Genomic DNA, 9,007 nt, shown 5'->3' with positions numbered 1-9,007 from the left:
CCACCTCCAAATCACCTCAATTTTGGCACACATGATCTCTTGCACAAACAAAGCTAAGTTTCCAAGGTTTTATATTTTTTTGAATTTTTTATTAATTTATAATGCCCTGTAGACTGACTGGTCAAAACATCGGTCTATACCTCAGGGGGGCATTGTAAAATATTCTTTTTCCAAATTTTCTTTCATAGGCATGATTGGCACATGTGGGTCACCATGTTCAAGAAAGTTTGGGTGATTTGGAGGTGGTGGGAAAAATCACATTTGTTCAAAAACTGGCTTAAGTTAGACCAAATGGCCCCTCCGGAATGTGGTCATTTTTTCAATCACCTCAATTTTGGCACACATGATCTCTTGCACAAAAAAAGCTAGGTTTCCAAGGTTTTTTTATTTTTTTTAATTTATAATGCCCTCTAGACTGACTGGTCAAAACATCGGTCTATACCTCAGGAGGGCATTGTAAAATATTCTTTTTCCAAATTTTGTTTCATAGGCATGATTGGCACATGTGGGTCACCATGTTCAAGAAAGTTTGTGTGATTTGGAGGTGGTTGGAAAAATAACATTTGTTCAAAAACTGGCTTAAGTTAAGACCAAATGGCCCCTCCGGAATGCGGTCATTTTCTCGACCACCTCCAAATCACCTCAATTTTGGCGCACATGATCTCTTGCACAAACAAAGCTAGGTTTCCAAGGTTTTATTTTATTTTTATTTTTTATTAATTTATAATGCCCTCTAGACTGGCTGGTCAAAACATCGGTCTATACCTCAGGGGGGCATTGTAAAATATTCTTTGAAATTTCTACCCTCTTATATTTGTTTATAATGCCCTCTTATATTTTCTTTGAAATTTTAATGCCCTTTTATATTTTCTTTCTATTTTTTTGAATTTTTTTAATTTATAATACCCTCTTATATTTGTTTATTTTTTGATGCCCTCTTATATTTGTTTATTTTTTAATGCCCTCTTATTTTTTTGAATTTTTTTTATTTATAAAGTTAGGTTTCCAAGATGGCTAGGCTGGCCCATGATTTTCCTTTTGTTTATTTTTTTCCTTTTCCTTCAGTTTACATAAAAATTAGCTGAGCACTCAAAAAATAACATAAAAATTACATGACCCCTCAAATAATAACATACCAAAAATTCAAAAGGTATTTTTATCAAACACATCTTTTTGAATATTTATATTTTGTTTTCTTATAAATAAGTTACATTTTCAAAATTCTAATAAGTAGGGTAATATAACTTAATTAAAAAATAAAGTAGATCTTATTTCAAATTCCTTTTTTTTGCACACATTATTTTTAACTAGTATTACATTACTCTTCTAAATTTACATTTAATTACTTCACACTTTGATGATGGAATATTTGCTCTGCTATTGCAACATTCGTTCAAATGATGGAACATTTGATCTTTTTGCTTATTCAAATTATGCATTGAAGGAATGTGTGAGGATGAACAATTATCAGTAACTTTACGAAACCCCATGTACTATAATTCATGACAGCCAATTTGGAACATTGCCAGATTCAATATTTGGTATAATTGGCACATGCGCACATCATGTTGCACTAGCCCACGACATAGACAAGTGTTGCAGCATGTCTGAAGCAACACTGAAGCGCCATTTTTGATCATTGCACCATCAAAACAACAACTAAACATGAAGGAAGCATTCACCACCAATAAAGTTAAGGCCACACATATATAGATAGCATTCTAGGTTACCACCACAGGTACCAGACAGTTCACAACAGATCTAGTTCAGACACACAATACATTACATTACATTAATAGAGGTAGTTTCCAACCAGTTCAGACCCAGATGCAGCTTTCCAAAAGTAAAACATCATCAAATATACTGATGATGAGTACGGCTTCTGGCTTCTGATGATCAGCATGATGTAGGACTAGAGGTTACGGTTTCTCAGGACCTTCAGGAGGGCAGAATGCTGAGCCCTGATCTTTTACTCATCACTGGAGATCGATGTAGCCCGGCAATGTTCCATCAGATGCTCCAATAACCCAGACCTGGGCTTGGGCTTGCTGCAGAAGGGGCAACGGTACTTTTCCGTCCTCCAGTTGTGGTACATACCAGGTCCTTGGGCCCTGATCTTCAACACCACCTTCTCTTCAAAGGACTCGACGTTCCCCTCGACCACATCATCTCCAGATTCATACTGCACACATTAATGACTGACATTAATACATTATGCATTCAAATACTATAAACACGTAATACTAACTCAATGCACAAATAACATTTCAACTAGGCCTTACCTCATACGGCTCAGCTTCATCAGAGTCATATGGGTAGAACCCAGTCTTGTCCCACTTCCTCTTGTTGCCCACAAGATCCTCCTCCTCCTGCTATATTGTCAAACAAGCACATCAATTACAATGAATTGAATTGCAGTTCAAAGAATGTCATTACAAACAAAATTGTGAATGTGAACCACATTGGTATGTTGCAAGTGACCAAATGCTTTCCTTATAAATACAGAATCTAAGCAATCAATCAACAGACAATTGCTTTCCTTCATAAATGCTAATGAAAATCCAAGCTGGATTCTTGACATTCCCTGGATTAACCCAACACTTTTCTTTTGAGGGAATTCCCCCACACTACTTAATGGAAACATATAGTATATTTTGTTGCTAGGATCCTGCCTTGGAATGTTTACTTCTTACTTATACAATGGTGACATCCTAGCTGCATATTTTTGTAATTCATCATAAGTATTTGCACAAGAGGAAAATCTCTAGCCATGTTAATTTTATGAGGCTGGACAATGGGCCTGCCTACAACATTTGGTTTATAAAATTTTGGGCAAGGACAATATTTCAAGTCCATGTTACTGTTTTTGAGGCCACCCTTCTGCAATTGTAAAGTGAGTTATCTCTTAGCCCCCTAAATATAAAAGTACATCCATTGCTACTAATTACTGAAGCCAACTACAAATTTTAATATGCACAAATTACTGTTTCTGGGATAATGCAGCAAAGCTCCTACACATATTAACATAATGCAGTAGTTAATTAGGTACAACTTCAACTATAAATGCATAAATGCATACATCTCCAACAAACATCTAAAATTTCACTACTTACCTAAACAACAACAAATTATACTATAGATGAATCTTGTATCATCTAAATCAATTCATTGGCACATCAAAATTAATGCATTCCAAATCAAATATGTTTCCATCCAGTATCATTGAACCACAGATCAAATCAAATAATCATATATGTCTGCAGCATTGAGCTACAGATCTAATAATCATATGACGTCTATCTGACCTTAAATTCCCCCTTAAATAAGGTATTCAACCTCATACTAATTAAAATCTAACAAGCAAAAATTCCACTACTAATCTAATAAGCATCTGAAAAAACCCCAAGATGCTTTTATCTCTGAAGCAACGGCATTGGAGAGGATGTTCAATGCTGTAAATATCTCTGAAGCAACGGCAAAATTCCACTACTAACCCAAACTAAATAAGCATAGACTGCCCCTTCCCCTCTCCTTCAGAAGCCCCAATCCAACACAAACAAATCCAGCCCTTGAGAAGCTCTTTTTGATTAACATGACAACACCCATTACATGAGCACATCCTTCACTATATTTACAACCAAACTAATGCACCATCTAATCACCTCAGGTAAACATTTTCCAAAAACACAAGGCCATGCACAACCCATCTCATAGCCTCTGCCTGACAGGCATCAATCAAGCATCAAAGAACTGCAACTATGACAACATGCATCAATCAAGCATCTAAGAATTGCAACTATGACAGGCATAATCCCTAGAACTAAGCATCCATTTAATTAATCATCAAGCCAAAGAACTAAAGCAGGCACCAACCCAAACCAATAGAGAAGTATATATTTGACTAATCTATCGTCTAATCCTCAAGCCAAAGACCTAAAGAATTGCAAAAATTCCACTACTAATCTAATAAGCATCTGAAAAAACCCCATCCCTCAATCCGGCTACTTCTAACCTAATCTAATAATCATATGAGGTCCACCATTCTTGCACGAATCAAATACACAAAAACCCTAATGCAGAGAAAACCCTACATCCAACAAATCTAACCAAAAAACCTTATGGCCACAAACCCTACAATCTAAAAACTACCACATTAAAGTGATAAGTAGATACCTTCTGCTCCGCCTGCTCCTCGCCAGAGCCGGCCTCCACCTTCTCCACCTTCTCCACCTCGTGCGCCTCGCCAGAGCCCGCCTCCACCTTCTGCGCCTCGCCAGAGCGGGCGCATCTGGTTGGACTGCGCCGCTGCAGCCCGCCCCCGCCTTCTCCAGATCTGCAGCGGAGGGAGCACCGCGCTGGACGCCGGCACGTCCCCTCACAAAGGTGCCCGCAGCGACCTGCCGCGCCTGCTCCACCAGATCTGCGCCCCAATCGGGGCGCTCGCCTCCTGCGTCCGCCATGGCGATGGAGAGGATGCGGTGAGGGCGACGAGGAGGTTGGAGAGGAGAGGGAGTGGGGAGTGGGGAGAGGGAGACGCTGCGGCGGGGGGAAATGGTGGGCAATGCGGCCGGAGGTGGTTGCCGTCCACATTTATATGATGGGACGGTTTTGGAATCTACCCGTGACACGTGCTGCCCCACGCGCGGGCGGCTCCACGCGTGCACGAAACGCCGCCATATACAAATACGTATACGGCCGGGCATACGATCTAACCGGGCCCGTACGGGCCTCCCAGGGCTCCTCGACGGCTATACGCGGGGGCAACAAAGACGATCGTGCCCCTCGTTATGAACCGTTTTTGGTTCATCCTGGCCGTCGATGTGTTTTTTCACCTCGCGTTCAGCCCAGGGGGGAGCACCGGAGCAGAAACGATACTCCATAGGAAATCTAACATCTACTCCAATTTCTTGAGAACAATTCAACAAGCTAAAATCCTATAGGATTCGAATAGGCATTACATCCTATTTATGTGTTTTTCCTATTCCTATGTTTTCACAACCCTGCATATCCAAAACATGGCATCGGTCCACTTGAATTGTTTTGCTCTAAAGTGGACTCGGATCTCAATTGCTTGCAAGTGACGTTTGTTGAAGGATAGTTCCGACCGATATACTATACACGAGAATTGTTAATTAATTGAATCGTGAACTCATGATAACATGTCACCATGGTATCTGTAACTTAGCTAATCATACTATTTGTAACTTATTAGTAAGAGTCATAAGCGGTTCCAACTTAAAAAAATCATAAGCGAGATTCCAGCAATGCAGCAGGAGGCCGACGTATACTGGCTGGCAATTATATGAAGCTCCCGATCCCCACTAGCAATTAAAGCGCTGTCACTCTCTCGTGCCATTACTTTGCAGGAAAGGACGAGAGCAGGTAGTACTTATAACATTTGTCTTCTCGTACTGTTGCACGATGGATAAACAACGAAAACTGAGTAGCACCTGCACGACCACCAGGGTATTACTGCCGCCAACCAAGTGTAGAAGTAACCAGTGCACAAAACAAATCTGACGAAGATCAAAACTTTAAACACACTAGCATTACAAGAAACACTTAACCGGTTCTCCTGGGATGATTTTCTTAAGAATATGCATGCATGTAGATCAAGAATGTAAATTATGTGTTAAAAAAGAAGCAAACTATGCATCCGAAACATGTATTATCGTTTCGCATTATTTCTTCTGTTCAATCGTTCCGCATTATTCATCTACATCCGAAACATGCATCATCTATTTCACGATCGGTCGGTACATGGCAGAGAGCGAGATCGCTAGATCGGCTAACTTCAATCACTTGTTTGGTATGCTGTGGTCATGCATGATCGATCGAGCATCACGTCCATTTACGTCCGTACGGCCGCATGGGCCTCCTCATCGATACCCTTGTCTTTTTTCTCCAGCAAAAGTTGTATGGTATTATCTCAGTCAGTGGTTCTAATTGCACACTGCCTACCGCAGTGGGCGTCTCCTTCATTCATTGCGTCTGTCTATTTATTTCCTTGTCGCTGCACATTTAGCACGATGGATAAACATGATCTTTTCTACATTGTGTGACGCAGTCGTACGTGTTCTATTCAGGTTCAGGTCACAAGCCGAGGATCTCCTTGGTTCTGTCCAGGTTCAGGCAACAAGGTGGTCACCTGCATACAAAACATAGCTTATCTAACATATTATAAACATAGCCTATCCAACATATCTCCACTATATATACTTATAAAAGAGCAAATATGTTGGGATACATTTAATCTCATGCGTTCAATTGCCTTCGAGCAACGACCCAGATCATTTCAATGTTGAGCACAACTCAACACAATTCAAAACACTCCATCTCCTCCCATAATAACACCCCAAGTTACAAAGGAAACAAAATTACGGCATGTATTCCCTCTCATACAAACACATGTTACAAAGAAAATAAATAAATCAACGTCCATCTTACAAAGGAAAAAAGAATACAGTATTTATCTCCTCCCATAGAAACGCATGTTATAAGGTCCGCTTTTGCGCGGTTACCAAATGCAGGATTGGTTAGGCAATCTCCGTCACGCGTCGGCCATGGAGGATATGTAGTTGCGAGTCGTGACCGCAGGTAGCCATGGGACGCTGCCACTGCTCTTCGTCGGAGGGCCACCCGCTGTAGCCTTGGCCGCGGGCAGGGGGCGTAGGGGAGGGTATCGACGCACCGCTTCTGCCCGGGCCAGGAGCAGCCGGAGATTAGGAGCCACCACCGGTGACCGCGAGGACCCATGCATCACCATGCCATTGGCAGCTACGTCACGAGAGGGCCTTGTTGGGGAAGAAGGAGGTTGACGCGGCTTGCCTCGGTCAGAGAAGCAGGGCCATGTCGTTCGCCGCCTCTATCGTTGGCAGCCGATGCGCTTGCCGGGGTCGCGCAAGAGTAAGAGACCATGCCGGGGTCGCGACCGCACATCAGGATCATGAATTTTATGTGAAGACATGTGTATAGATCGTGCATTACACGCGAACTCACATGATTGGGCATGAGGCACATTTAAATGGCTCGGTAAAGAAACTTGATAAAAGAGAAATAAAACTCAAAATAGATGATTTTTAATTATAGATTATGATATGTGTGTTGCTAGATTAGAGAAATAAATTTTGATCTATGAAATAACTTTTGCCCACACGATTCAAACTTGTGTTGGCTGAGAGACGCCAGTGGGCTAGAAGCCATGTGTTCAATGTACGGGATTGCTAAATCTCAGTCGGCTGAGACTTACGAAGTCTGAGTAGTTTCTATACTCCTGAGATCTCACGTGAAGATCTGTGTGATTTTTCTTTTCCTTTTTATATCTTCTGTCACTTGACTGAGAAGTCTCAGTCGACTGAGATTTAGGTACACCCACGCACGGGATTGCTAAATACTCCATGATGTAAAGACTTGTATGTGCTTCATGATATGAACAATTTGCATGTGCTAGAAAAATAGTACTACCACCGTCCTACTTTATTAGTCCCTCTTGTATTCTGTGCTAAATTTTGATCTTAAATTTAACTAATAAAATGTTAATGCATGTCCTAAAAATAATATAATTGAAAACTATGTTCAAATACGAATCCAACGATATAATTTTTCGTGACATGCATTAATATTTTGTTAGTTAAATCTCTAGTCAAAATTTGGTACAAAATACAAAGAGGACTTATAAACCAGGACGAAGGTAGTAGGTAGTAGGGTTGTAACTATTTTATAATAGGGGCACGTGCACGAAAACTTCCTGGCTGTCACCGACAAGGTCAAACCGGCTTCGGCAGGGGAGAGTCGATAGCGGCGCGTCGACGGCTCGTTCTGGTGGCAGTAGTGGTTGTTTGGGGTCATCGAATTTCAATGTAATTTTTATTATGTTTGAGAAGTTTTGTACTTCCGCTAAACTTGATAATAAATCTGGATCATTTTCGAAAAAAAAAAGATAGACAACAGATGTCTTGCATTTAATTTTTCACCAGACACCTTAACACGCGAATAATGTTTGGGTGCACCAGATCCACTAGTCCGATCAATCATGCGAGCACGCGGCTCCCGTATACACATACTCGTCTTTATAGGTGTATTTATTTAGATGTTGCTCACCGTGGTGTACTCACCTAGATCGACAAACTGTGCTACACGCAATGGAGGCGAACGAGGAGCAGTGCGAGCTCACCCTCCACTCATCGCCGTCGTCGGTGCGGGAGCCCCCCGGCTTGTTCCTCTGCGTCTACTGCGGCCGCAACTTCTACAACTCGCAGGCGTTCGGTGGCCACCAGAACGCGCACAAGGAAGAGCGCCGCCTGGCCAGGCGCCGGCGGGAAATGGCCACCACCAGGCGCGTGCATGCGGCGTCGCCGTTGTCGCCAGCGCCTTCTTCGCATGAGGCGGCGACGGCAAGGCTCAGCGCTGAGGACCACGCGACTGGTCTGTTTGCTGCGGCTAAGAAGGCGAGGATGGAGATCCAGCTGGAGCGCGGCAGGAGCTTCCCGGAATACGATGATGCGCGCACTGGCGACGGGCTGGATTTGTCTCTCCGGCTGTGATCGGTTAAAGTGGTACACCTACGACCTCCATCGATCGATCAGTCATCACCTTTGGTTCATTTACGATACGCTGCGTGCTTGTTCCGGTCTGCTTAATTTGGTGATCACATGTGAACAGTGAAATGCTGCATACGGTGTTTTGGCTCTTAGGTGCATATGTACCCATGGTCTAAATACACATTTTGAAAAGTTAAAAAATTCGAAACAAAAATCCTGCGGTATATCCGGACATTCTATATGCATGTACAAAATTTGGGTGAAAAACGACGTTTTTTGTGGCTTGTGTAAAAAAGATAAAGAAATACAAATGAATAGTTGTAATGAAGCATCAGAATTTGTCTTTTTTACACAAGCCACAAAAAACCTTGTTTTTCACTGAAAACTTTGTGGACGCACATAGAATGTCCGGAAATACACACGGGATTTTTGTTCGGAATTTTTCAACTTTTCAAAATGTTTATTTA

At 41.9% G+C, this 9,007-nt stretch overlaps 1 protein-coding gene across 1 annotated transcript; it reads left to right on the top strand.

Annotated features, from left to right (window-relative positions):
* Window positions 1–8,141: 8,141 nt before the first annotated feature.
* On the top strand, window positions 8,142–8,543 carry LOC109747369 (uncharacterized). Its single transcript, XM_020306445.1, has one exon. It carries the CDS (start codon window positions 8,142–8,144, stop codon window positions 8,541–8,543), a length of 402 nt encoding a protein of 133 aa, XP_020162034.1.
* The last annotated feature ends 464 nt before the right edge of the window (window positions 8,544–9,007 follow it).

The sequence above is a fragment of the Aegilops tauschii genome, chromosome 4, assembly GCF_002575655.3.
Source record: "Aegilops tauschii subsp. strangulata cultivar AL8/78 chromosome 4, Aet v6.0, whole genome shotgun sequence".
Lineage (NCBI taxonomy): Eukaryota > Viridiplantae > Streptophyta > Magnoliopsida > Poales > Poaceae > Aegilops > Aegilops tauschii.
Note: the sequence above shows the minus strand (reverse complement) of the source record. Positions and strands in the feature narration are given on the sequence as shown.